The sequence below is a fragment of the Buceros rhinoceros genome, unplaced genomic scaffold (genome assembly GCF_000710305.1).
Source record: "Buceros rhinoceros silvestris isolate BGI_N320 unplaced genomic scaffold, ASM71030v1 scaffold35371, whole genome shotgun sequence".
NCBI classification, from domain to species: domain Eukaryota; kingdom Metazoa; phylum Chordata; class Aves; order Bucerotiformes; family Bucerotidae; genus Buceros; species Buceros rhinoceros.
Window position 1 is genome coordinate 10,968 of NW_010395424.1, and position 20,206 is coordinate 31,173.

Below are 20,206 nucleotides of genomic sequence, written 5' to 3' on the forward strand. Positions count from 1 at the left end.
TGATTTTTGGACCTCATCCTCTATTTATACAATATTTATAGAATTCTCATTTTTGTTTATAATATTCTATAGCATGATCTTCCAATAATACATTTATATATAAATATTAAAACGTTAATGTTTTGTACATTTTCAGCTAGCCACACTGGGCCAGAAACACAATAAAGTAAAAATGCTTTTCTGCAGTTTGTTTTTGAAGAATATCACAAAATGATTAAGACCATTGTGCTGCAAAGACAAAAGAGATTCATCTGAAGAAATTAACATGCATTTAGAAGAAAATATCTGTATCGTTTATCTACTTTTCTTCTGAATTCAAACCCGCATGAAAGAATTATAAAAAAATAGTATATATTTACATGGTACAGTATACCTTGGTGAGATATAAAACAAGGCAGGAAAACAGCAGAACATAATCTTTTCACTTTCTAATAGGTACAACCGTCGTAAAGATCAATTTAAACACGAAAGGTTACTTTACCGTACTATTGCACATTACAATAACACAGAGAATTGTTTAGCAAATTAAAATACAAAGTTTACAATGAGAAAGGCTATGTCTACATAAAATGACCAAGTGTTATAAAATTATTTGGGATGTGTCTAAAGAACTAAATCAGTAAAGCTATAAAAATAATATTGATACGTCTGTGAAAAAAGCGCTTTAAATATATATAAAGATTGGCAAAATTATGCGTTGGAAATTCCCAGTAGCCATGGGCCTAACTTGCACCTTGTGGCCTTGTACCATCTTCTGTTAAATCATACCTGAAAATGAAAAAATACAAGGAAATTTTTTTTACATTTAGCATGTATTATTAGAACTATTATTAACACACTAGTTATTAGTATGCAGTATTATTATTAATAAAGAAAATATTACACTTACCACTGGGTCCAGCCTTTAGCAAGTTCTTCAGATGCCAGAGGTATTAATAACTGTGGAAAATTAAATTAGCAATCAATGCATTACGTGTGCCTTTCATTCTTTTACAGATCAATTCTGACAATCCTGTAAACTACAGTGTAAGTCAGTCCACCAATAAACCATATATTTTACATCCTTGTCCTCATAGCTATCTTCTCAACTTGTAGTAAAGTTTCAGGTTGCTGTGTTTGACCTAAAGAATCTCAACCCTTTAGTGATACGGTCCCAGAGCACCTCACGGGCTTGAGTTCTGACCATGGCATATCACAGCAACGGCAGTCAGCTGATGTGTTTATGCTAACAGCCCTCCTGGTAAACAGGAAAACTACGGGCACCGTTCACCACGGACTGACCACGATTCTGAACTCTCTCGTCCTCTTTACAGAGCTCAAATATGGCAATTTGCAAGGGTGTAGGAATTTACTATTCCTTTTTCTCTGCTCCAAATCACCGGTGTAGGAAATAGAGTGATCTAATGAGCACCTATAGAACAGTCAAGTTGTAAACACAGGGACATGTTTTGGCACTGGCAAGATCTCCAGCAGCAGTTCTTTCTCAAGGATTTTACAATCAGGAATTTTAATTCCTAATTCCTATTCCTTTTGTTCTGTGTGCTTCTCTAAGTACGCTTGCTTGTCTCTCCAGTTGTGTCTGAACACTTTCTGAGATACCACCTGTTTTCTACCGGTTATTTTCTTTCTCTGACTATGATTACCAAGTCTGACACACAGGGGTTTTTTGTTACTGCAACCCTCAGAACTTACCATTTCCTAGAACAGATTATGCCTCATCTCTTTATGTCTGTCTGCAGTTTGTTCCTTCCCTTACTGGAACCTGACATTAAGCCACCTATAATTTTTAAAAGTTTTGTACCTCAATCAGGTGCTTCAGTCAACACTAACAAGCTCATATCACAGGAGGAATTTAGTCTTACATAATAACATGCTGTATGAACAGAATTTGCTTGTTGTCAACTTACTTTGCCAAGCAGCCCTTTATCTTTGGACAGGAAGCCACCACTGTTCTTCACTGCTACATCTAGTGTTCTTCTCTGTACTTCAGGCAGGGAAACGCTGAAATCAAATCTGAGAGACAAAACAAGGCTTTAGGGAGAATTTTGTATCTGACATGCAAGTTCAGTTCCTACAGCTAAACAACGATTCAAATCATAACCAAAAAAACCCTGAGGTCTGAGATAAATGAAGAAGAAAACCCCAATATTTTGCCTAAACTTTTTCTTCAATACTGTGATCAATATCAATGTGAATTGTTTGAGACTTCTGTTACCTTTAGTCTCTAGAAGCCACTGACAAAAGAAAACGCACAAACAAACAAAACCCAAACAAAACAAAACAAGGAAAAGGTCAACCACTGACTCTCCAGAGAAGAGAATGAGGGCTCCTACTACCTGACAGCTCAGTATCACTATTCTCCAAACAGGAAAGACTGGTCAGTCATACTGATCCTCCATCCTCAATAGCCAGAGCTCCTTTCCTTTCCTGGCATACCAAGGAAACCTATCAACTTCTAAGGGAGAACCCATTATTGCCTGCTAGATCTGAAACTTACGGATAGCAAGGGCAAGATTATACCACAGTCTACAGCTATTTGTCACTACTGTTCTTGAACAGCTTTACTGCTCTGTAATACGTTTTACTTGGAAAGGCACAGGAAAACAAATCTATGACGTGGAATAAACAGGAGAATGCTGCAGTACCAGGAAAACCTACCAGAGCCTCTAACTAATGATTTACAGACTTCCCTGGACGGAAGGGACTGAAGTGTTTTTTCCTAACTTTCCAGACTTTCTGTCTGTAGAGGAAGGTCTTCTTTATTAATACATGATGGGTTGGGGGAGGAAGGAGTACACATGTGAGGGAAGCTACCATCAAAAAGCTGAGTGTGAAGATAAGGATTTTTATGCAATATAATGCTGCACAAGCTTACACAACTGCCAGCCTATGGCACCAGAATGTAACCTCCAAGGAAATTTCCTGACTCCTTGGATGCTGAAAAATGCCACCAAGTAGACTGACCGAGCAATTTGTTCATGCATAGACACCGGTTGGCCAGTCCCACTGAAAAGGCAGCATCTATCTGCCAGGCACACAGCCAGTCAGAATCGCCATGCTTCCTGGCAGGAAAGGGTACCAACAGCACCGGCCCGCTAAAAGGCACCCACATTCCGGCCAGCTGCCAGAGTGTGCACACTGCTTCTTTGACACGTTTGTGCAACGGGGGTGTAACTGACACAGGATAAGGCAGAAAAGGCGAGAGAAGTGGCTGGTAACGGAGTAAGAAGGGCTATAGTGATAACAGGGAATAGAAGGACGGGATGAGCTGTTATAGCAGAAGGTATGATCGAGTCTGGCGGTGTCAGCTCGGAGTTTCAACAGCTCATCCATTCAGGTAAGCTGAGAAACCTTGATTTGCCGTCTTTGTAATTACACGATATAAAAGTAGTACATTTTTGAACATACGTTTGATCAAACACTGGGTTTAATGTCTTCTTTGATACGTGTGTTTTTCTTCTTCCTGATCGTCTCTTATCAGGCAATAAATACATTCGCACATATGGATCAGATCCTTCTTCTGAAAACGCTATTAGATTTCTGTGATGAGCGAAAAACAAGGAAAAACACGTAGAAAATGAATGAGACATTGCTGAATATAAATGTCTACACTGTTATCACTTCATTTAGTACATGAATTAGCTGTGGGATATATTGCACAAAGTGTGATGTGCAGGATACAGCACATGGGCAACAGCAGTGGAAAAGAAAAACAAACAAACAAACCGTAATGTTTCACTTGTACAAGATCAGATAAATGGTGAGCAGACAGCAGAGGCTGGAATACAGTGTTTCTTCAACTGCAATTCACAGTTTAGATACAGCTTTCCAAAAATCATGCGGTTTCATCATTCCAAGAAAAATTCAGTCTCTTAGAGATAAGCTTTCAGACACTGCTGATAAAAATCTACATGCCATTTTCCTTTAAAATCTGACAGAGGCATAACAGACAAATACAAAAATCACAGCAAAATCTTCCACAATTCTTACTGATTCTGAGTGTAGCTCTGTACGGTTTTGTATTTACACATAATTACAATCAGTAATTATTTTAAAAATAACAAAGATCATTCAGACAACCAGAGGATAAATCACAATATGACAAGTTTACACAGAAATAATTCACGGAAATGAAACGAGGTATTTTGTGCTCACCTGCAGGAAAGCACTACCACAATCAGTTTGTTTCGTTGTGAACTGTGACGAATTGTCAGCTGAATCTGTCCTAATGGAGACTGACCCAGAGTTGTTCCACTGCAGGAAAAAGAATATTACACTTAGTTTTTAAAATGCATATTTAAAGTTAGACCCAACTGAAAAACACTCTGAGAAGTTTCCCTGAAATCACGTATTACTAACTTTGCACTAGACCAACGTGAAAGAAGCGAGCACACACTAGCATGCGAGCATGTCTTCATCAGTCTCTGTCCAACAGCTCTATGCTCCAAAATAAGCTAGGTATTCTTGTTCGTTTAGAGGTCAGCTGCTCTTCAGTACTTCGAAGATAATTATCCGTAACTAACTTGCTTATGCTAAAATGAACATTTAAGTGGTATGTAGGAAATTGGAAAGAAGAATGGTGCGAACTGCAGTGCAAACCTCAGTGATGGGCAATTCCTACCAACAGCCGGGAACCAATTAGAAGACCAGCCCATTCTTTTCTGAATTCTCCAAGGTAGAAGACAACTCACTCACTGTCTTAAAAGCTCAAATCACAGTATAAACACAGCCATTTTACTTTTCTGTAGCTCATGCCACGTTGAAAATAAGATTAGAAACAATTTATACTTACAAATACAGGTCATGCTTAAATAAAAAGCAAGCACCATGTTTAAGAACTTCTGTTTTAAAGAACAATCAATATTTGTAGAGTTCCCTCATCTCTCTGAAATGCTTATTTTAGTTTGTGTAAACTGACTAGGAGTACTTTCTGTTTCACACAGGACAGTATACGGCATGCTTGGCATTTCTCAACCACCTGAAGGGTATCTTACCTTCAAGGGAGAGGCATGCCTCTTTTGTAAACAGCTACTACAAAGAGATTGCTCCGTTAAAATTCCATGTCATTCACTTTAAAAACTAGAATGAAGCATTTCAGTTCAGTATTTTCTTAGTTAAAACAAAACAAGAATAACAACAAAAAAATCAGAGCACTTAAAAACACGGGGCCTGCACTAAGGAGCTCCCTAGCCATAGCTTTACCACTCTCACCAAACGAGAAAGTATGAAATTTGTGTGTTAAATAAGGAGTAGTGTTTCAACATCTACCATAATTAACAAAGTCTAACCCAGTCTTGGGGCAGAAGAGAGACTGACAACCTGAAGACCAGGCAGCAGAGGACCGTGCAGATGAATGGGTGTCTGGAGCACATAAGCAGACGGTGAGGGAAATGGGTTTGCACAAATGGAAGAGACAGCCAAGAGCAGATTCAATTGCAGTCTTTCATGACTTAAAACAGACATGATAGAGAAGACGGAGTCAGACTCTTGGTGGCTGTGCAAAGTAGAATAACAAGAGGCAGCAGTCAAACTGCAGCAAGATAAATTCCAATCGGAGATAAAAGAAAATATTTTCACAATGGAGTGGTTAAGCACCGAATTGCTGAGAAAGTTTATAGAATCTCCATCCTTAGAGACATTCAAAATTTGTTTGGGCAAGGCTCAGGAAACCTGATCTAACTTTGAAGAGGTATTTGCTTTGAGAGCAGAGGGCTGACCAACTTCCACAGGTTCCTTCCAACCTATATTACTCTATTAATTCTATGAAGTCTGATAGAGAAAAAGATGAATCAGTTCAATCCCTTACAAATAAAAAAATTGAAATCTTTCTACTCAGATTCACAGGGAAGCTACACGAATAGGGAATTAATGGTTTCCATTCTCCTCTTCAGAGCAGAATGGCTTCTCAGCTATCTTTACTGGTTAGGTGTAGCTGCCCACAGAGGCAAATTAAAAAAAAAAAAATTTAGAGAATTTAAGAAAGCATGACTACAGCAATCCTCATTAACTGAATAGTAACTGACTATTCATTTAATGCTCTTTTTAAGTCAAGGATCCCTCTGGGTAATTTAAAAAGACCAGCTATATTCAGATTAATTGGCTTAATATTAATGCTAATAGGATTCAGTGGTGAAACAGGCAACTATTGCCATGAAAGTGATTAATGTTGTATTGAAAAAAATGTCTTTCCATCTTGCTATCCCACTCTTTTTAGCACTACTCATTGTAGCTATGAGAACAAGATGGACTTTATCTTGCAGATCATCACATGGGTAAGGTAACTTCTAATTGTAGAATCCTCCTGAGATACTGGGAGGAAGTAGAAAAATCACAACGACTGATTTTCAAATGCCAGGCTCAAACTGCAACAAGAAAAAATATTACTGAAATGCAAACTAAGCAAACTTTCTTCGGCTGCACCAGGGACGTTTTTTATAAATCAACTCAAGTATTGCAAAAATAAGTAATTAACACCGTACTTTTCAAGCTGTCGTAGTCTTTGCCGTAGCTCCTGCGTGGCGATAGGCAGAGATATGTCTGAGGCTATGCTAGGAGTGGGTTCTTTGACCGAGAGGTGGCTGGGAGAATAAGAGAAGTTAGAGGCATGAAGACTGGAGGAACTGCGGCTGAGATCTGTTGGCCACTGAGGGCTGGCATTGGGAGGCTGACTTTTTTCAGCTGTATCAGTGTTTTTATCACTATCAGTCACTGGGGAAGCTTGAACAGGTTTGTTTGAATCAGGTGTTGGTGAGACAGGAACCTGAGGCTTAAAAGATGATTTTCTTGCATCTTTGGAAAGAGATGGCCTTTTTACTTGGGCTGAGTGTTGATGATCTGGAGATCTTGCTTGCTTTTCAAGAGAAAGGACCTAGATACAGTGCAAATACATATAATATTACTATTTTCCTCTATAAAAAACAGGAACAGATTTGCTTGGTGACAAGTTGGTGACAAGTTGTTAAGACACTAAAGCAGGATCAAAAATATTCACACTTATAGTCATTCACTCTACAAGAGGAAACCTTTTGCACAGCATAACTCAGCTCCATCTTCTTTGTGTAAGATACAGAGATATAAAAGACACACTTTCGCACTAAGTACAAAACAACATGAAATTATCCATTAATTTAGAATTATTCTCCTCATTATTCCATTCCCCACACTCTGTACACTTCTGCTGCAAGTGGTATTTACTCTGCAGCTTTAGCCACCTGAAAAGCTAGTGTATAATTTTTTATCTAAGATTTTGAAATTTAATCCTGAATCCTATGTTCTTCTCACTCACTGTCCTTACTTTCTCTTTTATAGCTTCCTTTCATTTAATTACAAGTAACCAAGAAAATGCTTCAGAAAAGAGTAAATAACAGAAATTTGACAGTGTTTTCAAAGATATATACTACCTTTGGGGAAAAGACAAACCAACTGTCAGGTATGCAAGTTTTGTCTTCAAAACTCCCAAGTGCTTTAAAGTCTGAATTTTTTTAGTACTATGAAGGTACTTCCTTTCCCTATAATCTTTGCTCATTTTAAACGATCTGACCCCATTTCATTTCTGTAAGATTCAGGTGACTTCACTGATCTGTATCCTACTGAGTCATAAGAGACTTGAAGGAATTCATATTCCAAACATGATTTTCGAAACTAAAACCACAATCCACAGTGGAGCTGATTGTTTCATTTGGAGAATTTTACGGTTTTAAAGTAGAATATATTTAAATTAGAGATTAACTAAGGTCACTTGGCATTGTGACACCCAAGGAAATGCACTATCTTCATAAATCTATAAAACCAGAAGTCACAACAGTCTTAAATATGCTTTCAGGTATTTACAATGGGAAAAGTTTGAGAGTACCCTGAGTGCAATCTTCATGTTGATAGTGCTGTTTGGACCGGAGTTGCTCAGGTGGAACCGCTGATGCATAGTTAAATCTTCACTCTCTAGCAACTGGCTTAGAGGCAGTTTGAAATTTCCCAAAGAACACTGGTGCTGTTCATCCCTCACCTGAAGGAACAGAGAAGCTAAGTCATTTTGTATCATCTGCTTTGTAAAATTTCAGAGAAAGAAAAGGAAATGACAGTTTTATTTCAAAACAAAAAAGCCAAGCAGTATCAAATGTAGTTTATTATTAAACCATATTTTCCTGACCATTAGATTACCTGACACTGAAGAAGGAAATAGTAAAAATACTTAATGCCTGGTTTCTTCATCTCTATCTTCTAAAACAAGACAGAAAGCTAACCATCACACCTACAACTACCTGACCCTTGGTCAAAATAACTACACTGTTTTCAAATGGTCTGCGTGAAAATTATTTTCCCACAACTGCTAGAGGAACAGTAACTAGGACAGCTCTTATTTACATTTCAGTCTTTGCAAATGACACATCAGCAGTGTACAGGGATACAGTATTTGGAGAAAGCAAAGATTTCCTTGGGATAAGAAAGGAAATAAATCAGCCGTACATAACAGCAATTGCTACAGTTAAGACTCTTTAGGTTTGAAACCGGTATTAAAATTTACTTTTTTTCCTTTTTTAAGACAACCATCAACTATGTTATTCTGTTGAGAGATTGGTTATAATCTTTCTTCCTTTTAGTAGTAAATGCAAATAAGCATTTCAGAGCCTAGTCTTAAGCATCTTTAAGTAGAATTTTAATAGTGTTCACAATATATTCAGTCTCATTTCATAACAGCCTGTAATGTCTGAATGTTACTACTGCAATGTCTTAGAAAAGAAAGGTATCTAAAGAGAGTGAGACAACGTACCTCAACTTCAAGATCTTGTCTTTTGGGATTATGTACGAAGAAAGTAAAGTTTTCCTCCCATACTGGTTCATTGGTCTTGTATCGAATCTAAAGTTAGAGAAAAGGAAGCATGCAAATTGTCTACTAATGACAGCATCAAGAGTTGAGTACATTTTTCATTTTGGCGTTGCAATATTTGTGTCTGAAACCTGACATATATAAGCGGGATCTACACAAGACATATATAATATCACATACAAAATTATACACAGGACTTGCAACAGAGTAAGTTTTGCACTGAAGTTGCTGTACATAATGTAAAACTGCTGCTAAAAAAGCTTTACTTCACACCAGTCTATGAATGCACACAAGGTCTTCAAACTGGCACATGCTCTCTCTTCTCATACTTCTCTGTAAGGGCTGAACTAACTCAATGAAACTCCTAGATTTTACTGCCAAACCTCACTATTTTCAGCAACACATGGCGGGGGGGGGGAGGGCGGGGTGCAAGAGAGGGGGAGAAGAAAAAGTGCTCGTATAAAAAGCTATCTCCAGGAACAAAGGACTTGAATTTCTATCTCCGTGCTCTAATATCTATCATAATTAAGACCTCATATAAAGATCAAGTTTTGAATTTGTGACAATTCTTGACAGGGTATGAAGAAGCCAAATTAGATGTCTTCTCCTTTTGGTTCACTGACACTTTAGTTAAAAAAAAAAAGACAGAACACACCCATATTGCATATATCTACCTATCTAGGTATCACTTCACTGTTGCTGTATTATTTTAAAGAGTTTTGTTTAATGGACAGATGTTAGTTATGGACAAAACAACAGGTATGTTGAATTGGGTTAGAATCAGAGGGATCACCATCAAGACTGACCTCATGACAGGAATCTGTTACAGATCACCCGATTAGGAAAAAGAGATGAATGACACCTTCAGACAACTCAAAGCTCTCTCAGGTCTGCAGAACCAGGTTCTCACAGAGACCTTCAACTACTCTACTGTTTTCTAGGAAAGCAGCACAACGGTGCAGAATTTAAGTTCGTGTTAGGAAAACACACATTGTTGTGTTAGGGTGGTTAAGATCACTTGGCTACAGTGATCTTAAGATCACAGAGCTTAAGTTCTTAAGGAGCATGAGGAAAACAAATAGCGGAATAAAAGCCTTGGACTTCAGAAAGGCAGATCTCAACTTCATTTGGAAACTGTTAGAAGGGATTCCATGAGTATCTAACTTGGAGGGCAAAGAAGCTCGGGAGTGCTAGAGGACAGCCTTCTCAAAGGGCAATAGTAGTCCACACCTCAAAGCAGAAAAAGCAGCAGACATAACAACAGAGTAGCCTGGCTAAACTACAAGCTCCTGAGAACTACACAGCACTGGCTAATCTAAGATACTACTTTAAGCTGAAGGTTCAAGCAGATGATCTTCAGCAGTCCTTTTCGACCTGAGCATTTCTCTAATTCCGTGATTCTGTACATTTTCAAATCTCGATCAGTATTTTAAAGCCTGCTGTTCGCCCACACTTATTTGTACAATCACTACTGTGGAAATTCCAGTTGCAGGTCAGAAGCTACTCTGGAAGGACAACTACAAATAGTTAAAAACCTGTTCTCTACTCACAGTTTAAATGGAGCAAGGACCCATTCAATGCTTGGCTCATCGCTGGCAATTTCAGTTCTGGTGGTACCTTTTAGTGCAGCATATACACTCAATGGCTTGATAGCCAAAGCCAAGCACGCACAGCCACCAACTGTTTGCAAACAGAGCCAAGAGTGAGAACTTACCTTACTTTCCTGGGCCTTGTGTCCAACTGACAGCAAAACAAGTGGGTTGGGATTGCTGTTCATTTTCTTTCCTGACTGGTAAAGAAAAAGCAGAAACTTTGCCTTCAGAATAAAGCAAAATCTCTCTCCTCTGAAATTTAAATATTTGCATCTTAAAAATGCAAATCATATGCATTCTACTATATGCGTATTTAGTCTCAGTATTTAATTCAACAGGCTTGAATGGCAGAATGGCTAGTAACTGGTGAACACATTAGCATGAAGGCATCCAACTACCCTAAATATGCTGAAGCAAAATGCTAAAAATAAGCAGGAGTTTTAGACTCCTTTCCATTTTCTTTGGATGAAATTGGTAAGCTGCAAGTTCTTATCCTTTAACAAGCATTAAAACCCTCAAAGCTAATGAAGCATAGTTAAAACTGTAAAATGAATATTGCATTCTGGTGGGAGATATGCAGAAAGCACAAACTCAGGAACTTACTTTATTTACACTGCAGTAGTATTATTAAATTGGATGTTAATATAGTAAGATTGGTATTCCCCCCTTTTCATTTTGGGGAGAAAGAAGTTACACTATAGTGTACCTGATGTGTATTTCTACAGTTTACCAAATACTCTTTATTAGAGAATGAACCATGTGCCATATCTGAGCCTTCCTCACCAGATGTATAGCATTACCTCAAACTGTGAAAATAAACACCAGTTTAGAAACAAATTATATACACGAAGGAACATTCCCAACTACGTTTCTTTCACAAATTTTAAATTAACCTAACAAAAAACTTAAATGAGAAAGAAAAGTTAGACATGAAAGTTAATCATCTGAAGCAGGTGTTAATGAAGTATAAAAGGCCTAAAAAATATAGTATAGATGGTTAATAAAATACTTGGAATTCTATCATGTAAGAAATTGAACAGATCAGGTATGTAAAACAGAAAGTTAGTTAAAAATCTACTTAATGCATGTAAGGTCACAATTACAACCAAGTGATTCAAATATATATATTTAAAATAAGAATGTGCATATTTTAGATATTTTGGGATCTGGACTTACATTTTGCATGTCATACTTCCACTAATACTGCTTGTCTTTAATGGCATGCACTGCTTATAACCGTGTTTTCCTTTAGGAAAAAAGCTGTTGAGAAAACACTCCTTTCTTGGATGAATGCCGCATTTCTTTTTTTTTTTGATGATGTCTAATCAAAAATATCTAGCTCTCAAAGACCACAGAATACGAAGGTTTAAGGAACAGAAAGAAAATCAGATTACACTCCAACTGACTGTTTAAAAATGGTAGGTGACAGGTATATTTCATCTTTCCTTTGTCCATACAAAGATGCCTGAAACTCCCTTTTCATCATAAAATGATCAAACTATGGAAGATGACAAAATGATCCTGTTGATTTTGCTGATATGTAATTATAAATAATTTTAATTAATGCTAAATAGGGAGCAGTATGTACACACACCTCTAACATCTACTGACAAGTTTGCTATTGACAGTCTATTAGCGACTGCCTCCTGCCCAGGTTTCTCCAGCTGAGAACTTCCATTATGCCTTCCAAGTTTGCCTCTCAACTTTATGTCTTCCATATCACACAGCTTGGCTAAATTTATGTAACAGATGTAAAGCCTTCTAAGAACATCTAGCAGAAACAAGATTATTTCAAACTGTGTTTTTTGGCTACTTATTCAGAGTTGACCAATAAAGTAACACTATGTAAAAGATGTCTTAGCTTTCATGTCAGCTTTGTTCTTTAGTTACTGCTTCAAATTAGTTCTCAGGACTCTCCCCCCCCCACCCCCAGCCCCACTCTTCTAAAGCAGTCTGTAATCCACTGAGCTGATCTATAATTCAAATTACCACCGAATTTTACCAATGTCTTGACCACTTCTTGATATCAAATTTAAATAAAACAGAACGGCACTGAACTATATCTGGCAACAGAAATTCCATCCACCGTTGGAAGAGAAGTATTGCAGGCATTTGAGCATTTCCAGTTACTTTTGTGACCTTAAATGGACAACTATATCAGTTTTACCTTTAGGGCTTTCTGAACAGCAGCCTTCTTCAAGCCATCAGGGTTAAATTCTAATGGATTATGCTTTTAAGTCAGGAAAGAATGAACATAGGAAGGGTTAATAAATCATGCAATGGAGCAATTTCACTAGTTTAATTAGTTATGACATGACAACATAGGACAAAGCAGGGGAAAAAAAAAAAATCAACCTAAGGAACTCGCCAAAAACATTTCAAACAAAACAATGAAGGAACCACAACAACAACAGTCTGACAAAACTTTTTTTTCCCTCTTGTCCTCTCTGAATGTTTGTATTCTGCTTTAAAACTAATACATTCACTTTCAGCCTACAATAAAGGAACTTCACAAAACCGGTTTTATTGAACGCCCGATGTGCTATGGACTGCCTTCTGAATGAGTATTTTTAGAATTTGGCTAAGTGTATAGAAGTATCTGCTATGATAAGTGAAGTAATTCTGTGGAGGAGTCCTTTTAAGGGAGAAACTACGATGCTAATAGTATTGATAGGACCTAGCTCATTATGAAACTCAAAGTTGTTTGAGCCTCTTCAGCAGATGAACAATATGAACACTGCATGCTGACTAGAATGAAAGTCTATTACTTCACTCAGCTGAATGAAGACATGCAAATATACTAACAACAGGAACTGTAACTGATTTAGGAGCACACAACCTCTGACTAATTTCCATCATTTAAGCAAATTTTCACATTTTATTTTAAGAATAATATATTGTCTTTCAAGTGACATATGTAAAGTAGAAAAATGGTACAGAAAATTTGCATTCAAGTCATAAGAAGTAGTTTCAGGAAACAGGATTTTGAAACAAAACAGACTTTAAGTTAGTATACTTATGGCTGGCTTTTTCTTTGAGCACAAATTTTTGTTTTCATGGGATAATTCTGCTTTAAAAGGTATAGTGTGTGGCCACAGAAAAACTCCATAATGGCCTTTTAAAATGTACTATGTCTATGAACAGGAATCAATATTTTTAATGCTCTGCCAAAAGAAATGCCTTTCTGAAATTCAAATCCAAAAGTGACTACAATTTCAAGAGAGATTTATCCTTTATGATGAAATATTTTTTTTACATTTTCTTCTGAAATGTCATATCCCAAAGTTGGGCAATATATACGATGAGTTTCCTGGCATTCAGTTTTAAAATTCGTATTTCAGAATGAATATACAATATGATGAAATTGGAGAAAACCAGCAATGAGGTTTGCTGGTTTTGTGGTATATTTTTAATCATTATTTTTAAAATAAAGGAATCTTCCACAGCTATTTATCTGAATCAGTTCAAGACTTACTATGGTACTTAAAGACCTTCAAAGCTGGAGACTGCACATTATCCCTAGACATATCAATCTTAACGTTTAACTATCCTTTTCACGGGAAATTTTTTTGATGCCCAACAGGCATGTTCCATGATGGAGTTTAAGTACTCTTCCTTGTTTTCTGACTACGTTTTTGCAGCAGTCTTGTGTCATTTCCATCTCCGTCTTTACATCTTAAGCTTAAACTCTCCTCCTCTGCTTGTCACGTTTACTGCCTTTCTCATTATCATCACTGCTGTCCTCCAGATCTTAAATTGTTGTGGCCAAAATCAGGGCCTTAGAAATGATTAAGCAGAACAGAAGGATTAGTCCATACATCTTACAGCCTACATTCGGCTTTTCTATATAAGGTATGGTGTTTTGTCTTTCATAAGAATATGATACAGAGCATGGCTACAGACTTCTGTAGGGATATCCATCATACAACTATTTCCGTCTCATATTTTAAGGGTGCAATGAGCACCTTCTGTGGAAAAATACCTTATTTTTTCTGATCGTATCAGCAATTCATAATTTTTAATCCTAAACTGCCCCTCAACTTACTAGCCATTGTCCCTTCATACTTGCACCTGCAAATTCAGTACACATCTGTTTTTCTCCTATATTATTATTTCAAAGAATTTTAAAAGTCAAAAACAAACCTATGTGATCAATTATAAAAGCAGGCAACCAATGATTCCTGAATATTGAACATGTCTCAATTCCTCTGGAATCATAGCAAGCATAGGCCAAGAGGGACATCAGCTGGGGCAAATATGTTTAAGCCAGACTTCAGGTTTCAAGGGAGGGAGCTGCAGATCCATGAGGATGGTGGCTGAAAGGCCGGGCGGGAGAAGACTAGGAGAAGAAAAGGGAGTATTCAATATGAAAAGCCAAGAAAAGGTCTTGCCATGGGTGACAAAACTCTTGCTACGGTTCTGAGTGTTCTGCAGTTACAGGAAAAGGGGATGGTTATTCAAGAACTACACTGATAACTGACACTGGAATAAATAGTATTTCAGGCTAGCATTTGGTAACAGCCAGTGACATTTGCAGTAAATCCTAATAACAAACCCATAAATTACACTGCAACTAACAAGCTGGTTTTTTTACTAAGCCAGATCCTAAATCAATATGCTTCAGAATACAACTCATTACTTCTGCTGACTCAGTAAGTCTTGCTTGTAGTTAAAATGGGCTTGAGAAGTTTCTACATGTGTGAGTGTATTCTCAACTGATAACCAGAAGACAGTCACTGATCTGTAAGAGCTGATTTAAAACATGGATAATATAGATGTTATATAGACACGCAATTAAAAGAAAAATTGTTATGAAATAATGATAACATCATAAAACTAGCTTTACTCACTTTCGTAGATTATGCTAAGAATACTATTCATACTCGCTATTTTAGATTAATCAGATTTAAGTGGGTAAATGTCTGAATTAGGTGTCATGAATCTAGGTTGCCAGCAGTCAATAAAACTCTAGAAAGAAACAGGGCACTGCATTTTCCTCTCCCTATATAAAGCGAGCCCCTTTTGTAACACCCTGTTACTCACATTACATGTCAGTTAGATACATGAAATTGCAGCTGAGAATGTTTGCATAATACCTCATGTTTAAAGATGCCCTGAAAACAAGATGCAGTTTTATGAGTGCTGAAGCTGTTACCATCTCTGGATTACTCAGTCCCTCCTCATTCCTGGCCTCCAGCCCTAAATCTTGTCCTCTTGCTTGCTGCATGACTAGCACCCGTGCAACTGCAGAACAAGGCAGTTAACAGTGATGCTGGAGGAAATCCAGACCTGCTGTCCTAAAACGGTTGCTCTTCCACTCTGACTCACAAATCCCTTCAGGAATTTGGAAAGTTTTGTCCAATATCTAAATAGATGCCGATATATGTAGATTACGTGTCCTAAAGCAAAGACCCTAAAATCATGAAAAACATCAGCGCTATACTCTTGATCAAGCATTTTGATTTTTTTAAAATTATTATTATTTTTAGGATGTATCTTGTATTCTCATAACTACAAGAAACAACAAATACTTATCTTTTTTAATACCAAGATAACTGAACCATAGCTTACAAACTACATTTTTTATTCAAACTTTAGTAAGATTTCATAATTTTTGATACCTTAAAATGATCTTCTACACAGAAACAAACTGAAAGGACCATGGAAAAGGTCTTGTTTTGCTGGGATTTGGGAGGGGCAGGGGGAAGGTGTTTTTAAATCGATGTTGATGATACAAGTCAAGTTTATCTGCACAAGCTACAATTGCACACCCATCTCTCTCTGGCAAAAGAGTTCTTAGTCTGAAGAGATTTTCCTTCTTTTTGAAGATACCAAGGTGTTTACAGTTTTAAATGTAAGATATTCAGCTCATATTCAGATACTCATAAGTTTGTAATAATATTGTAAAATTAAATTCAAGCTAAAATATTGGTGGCTCGCCCTAGCCTGGATTCTCCTGACTACAGACTGATTCGAAAAAAAGAAAAGGAGCTTGGGAATTTGCAAAACAAGGAGCAACATGGAGTGAAATAGAATTTACAAGGGAATTTATAGTTTGGGGAGCACAAAGAACCATACCCATTTTTAAAGCAGTACTTGAACCAGTGTGGAGAGGTTGCAAGTTCTTACAAACATTGAGTGCATCACCTTTTAAAGAAACTACAGGGATGCTGGTTGTAATATTTATTAGCTTAATTTCTTTGCAATAAAAGCCAACAATTCACCAGCACACAGTGTGCTAGCGTAGTATGCATTTTATTTCGCAACAAATCAGCAATTTAAGTTAAATGTAAAAGCTTTTACAACAAAGTTGTCTTGGGTTTTACCATGAAAAGTTAATTACTTACCCAATGATATGCTGATCAATGAAATTTAAGTAGCCTTTAAAACGCAATAAAAATAGCACAAAAACAATGCACACTTGTTGAAACCATGCAGCAAAACAAATTGCATGCTCTCATTCCACTAGAGTGAGTCGCTTTAGTAGCACTAATCCACACTCTGGCAGATAAAAAAGTACAATACAAATAACACCAGAGAACTCACAAATAGTGCTCTATAGAGTGAGGTAGTGTTTTCACAAAAGACTAGTCCCGATGCTCTCCTCTCTTTTAAGTATCCACACCCAAAGTTTCCCTCGTAGATACTCTTAGGAAGATGGAAATGGAAGGAGAAAGCAGAGTGATGGGATTGTGGCAGAATGAATGCATAAGCAGCTTTACTACACAAAAAAGTTAAGGAAAACAGTCAAAGGATTCCAGAGAAAACAGCAGATAACAAAAAATAAGTAAATATTTGTCATCACAAATGTTTTCATCCGTTAAATAACTTTCTGTAGTGCAGCAAGGTGAGAAGTTTGTTTTTTCTTTATTATTCAAATATACTAGCCCACTTCACGAGTTTACTCTTAGCACTTCAGATTTATACAGCAGATCCAACTGAGTAAACTTAGAGACCAGCCTTCTACACTGCTTCTGCTTCACTTGAAACATTTCAGATGACTCATGCCAGTGTCTCAGAAACCTACAACTGTGATATGCATCTGTGCAAAAGAAATGCCTGTGCTCGGGATTATCCACTATAACTCCAACAAAATAAGGCTGGTGATAAGATCTAAAATGTACCAGTGATAAACATTAACGTAAGAAATCCATTTTGAAAGTAGTAAGTATTTATTAATGTAGAAAATATTACAGCTGCAACATTAAAGTTGTGGACAAAAAAAATTCAAAACTACTAATAAGGGTCAGTGTAATTTTAACACTTTGTTCTCTTTGAACTTTTTGTTCCCCACAAATAAAAGCAATCTAAAAGAGCGACTAATTTTACCATTACACTACATGACCCCTATCAGTGAACACAAACACAACATGAGAAGCCAGCAGACTTTCATGTTTAGTGTTGTAAATATTGTTCCATCGTAGAATAAAATGAAAATTAAAAAGCTGCATTTACTATAATTCACTGTCATTTGTCTAGCAGCTCCATGACATTATCTAAGCATTGTCTTTACAAAATCTGTAAGAATCTTTTCATTTCTCCCACATGAAGAAGCCTTCCCATGATATTTCCCCCCCACCTATCTGTGAAGCTTGTGTCTGGTTTTGGACAACTTGAATTTTACACAGTATTGTATTATTTTATTGTTATAAACTTGTCAATAGAATTTTCAAGTGTTCAATGTTACTTTCTATCATATTCTTTCACAGTTCTGGAAAGAAAATTACTTGAATACTGAGACATTTGTAGCAACTGCTACTCTGGGCTGGCAGAGTAAGAAGAAAAAAAACAAAACAAGGGTTAAACAGGTCCCACACTATGACCATCCTTACTCTCAACCCACCCAGGTAATCTTGTACTGTAGACAGAACATCAGACACAGCAGTGAGAATTTGGGATCTTCTTCCTAAATTTCCTAATTGGTCAGTTTTGTTCAAGGAACTTCCCCTTTCCGCGCCCTAGAGTTCAGAGATCTACTGATTAAGACACTGACATTAAAATACTGTCCCCCAAAGGAGGTAGAACTCTAGACTTGCAGCCTGACTTTACTGAAGGAGGAGGACAATGTTAAAGAATATTTAAAATAGGAAGGGAAAAAACTAAACTTATGACAAAACCTCCAAGAATTTGCTTGAGAAGCTAATCTAATACAGAGAAGTAGAGTTGTAGGGGAAAAAAAATGGAAATTGTGGATGTGAGAACTTTAGGTGACATTTTAACCAAGAGGCTTTAGTGTGTTTTAATAAATATATTAAACTTGTAGCTCTTTCAGTTAAATCTAGTAGTTCAACAAGAAAAAAAAACGGGTTCAGTTTAATGTAGTGCACAAAATATATGGCAGACAAACTTTTTCTGGGTCTTGCGGAATTCTGAAACTACTGTTAAGCACATGACAATTCTATTTCTGCTTACTTTGTACTAGAGTAGTTCTACTCTTTTTTCTGCTAGGTTACAGAGTTCCTCTGAATTCAATATAGAAAGGTTAAAAAGATAATGTGGGACTCTTCCACATGAGTTACATCTTTTCAGCTTTGAAAACAACCCATAAATACTACTTCCAAACACTACTCTGTACACCTTGGAACAGACATTAAATCACTAGTAAGTGATGTATATTGTCTTAGCTACTAAGGTTTAATTTGTTACCACTCTGATAAGCATTTTAACTTAAAGATAAGTGAACAAATTTGCAAAACACATGCAAAAAAAAAAAAATCGGGGGCTTGAAAATGTTATTCACTAATTAGTATTTTAGTCATCACTTCCAGAATTACTCAACTAAAAGCAATGCTGAAAACCAGCAAAAACTTGGTGTTATGCTTCACAGATCTATCTGTGGTAGGGTCTACTTGATTACTGCTATCACTCACAACCAGGAACAGTACTTTACTAACCTGAAATAAACTGCAAAACAAGTCTGTGCTTGTCATAAACAAGCTACCTGACAGTCCAACAGTATAATCCATATAACGACAGAACCATTAATTTGTTTTTGCGTTTTGCATAGCAAATGAACAACAGTCGAAATGACAATCTGACAGAAACCTCATACAAGTATTCTGCCACTGTGACATCAGCTGCACAGTATTAATTTCATGATGAGGACTTCGCTACCTTCAAATCTACCACAGATACCCTAAACCAAAGCAAGCAAGTTTACCTGAACTCAAGAAGTGGGTCTTTTCCCAGATAGTTCCTTAAAATTCCTGATGCTAATTCCATAACATTTATGGGCAACGTGTAATAACATGCAGCCTTTCAAGTCCAGGAAAGGAGCATTCTTTAAAGAAAAATCACACTGATTACAGGGTAATGTTTTATTACATATATGTCTATAATACTATACTACTAGATATGTGGACCTTACATCACACATTTTGAAACAAGAGAAAGTACAGAAAACATGGCATAATGTGTGTTAGTAAAGCAGTGTGCCATACTACCAAGCAAGACATGCTGGAGGGACCCAAGAGATACCCATGACCAAAGGGTATCCTTCAGAATATAACTTACAGGCAGGTTTCTTGCTGAGTCCAAATAGAGAATAAGCAATGCAGAAGAAAGCCCATCATTGGCTTGGTCTTTATCAGCTTTAATGCTTGTTAGCACCTAACGAAAAACATACTGTAAGGCTTTCTGAAAAATCAAATAATACTATTATTTCTGTCCCATCCCTGAAAAATATTTTAAAAACATCTCCCAAAATGTAAGCGTTCACAAATGTACACTATGAAGCATAAGAAGGAAGTTTTCAAGACTCATATATATATATATATTTCAAACCCATTTT

General features: G+C 36.8%; 1 protein-coding gene across 1 annotated transcript; it reads right to left on the reverse strand.

Annotated features, from left to right (window-relative positions):
• Nucleotides 1–256: 256 nt before the first annotated feature.
• Nucleotides 257–20,025, reverse strand: ESYT2 (extended synaptotagmin-like protein 2; the record flags this gene model as incomplete). Its single annotated transcript, XM_010145548.1, has 10 exons — nucleotides 257–768; nucleotides 890–939; nucleotides 1,908–2,013; nucleotides 3,409–3,540; nucleotides 4,156–4,254; nucleotides 6,480–6,868; nucleotides 7,853–8,002; nucleotides 8,768–8,854; nucleotides 10,539–10,613; nucleotides 19,930–20,025. Coding segments are annotated over 10 exons (1,230 nt in total), but the record flags the coding sequence as incomplete, so codon positions are not given.
• Nucleotides 20,026–20,206: the final 181 nt, after the last annotated feature.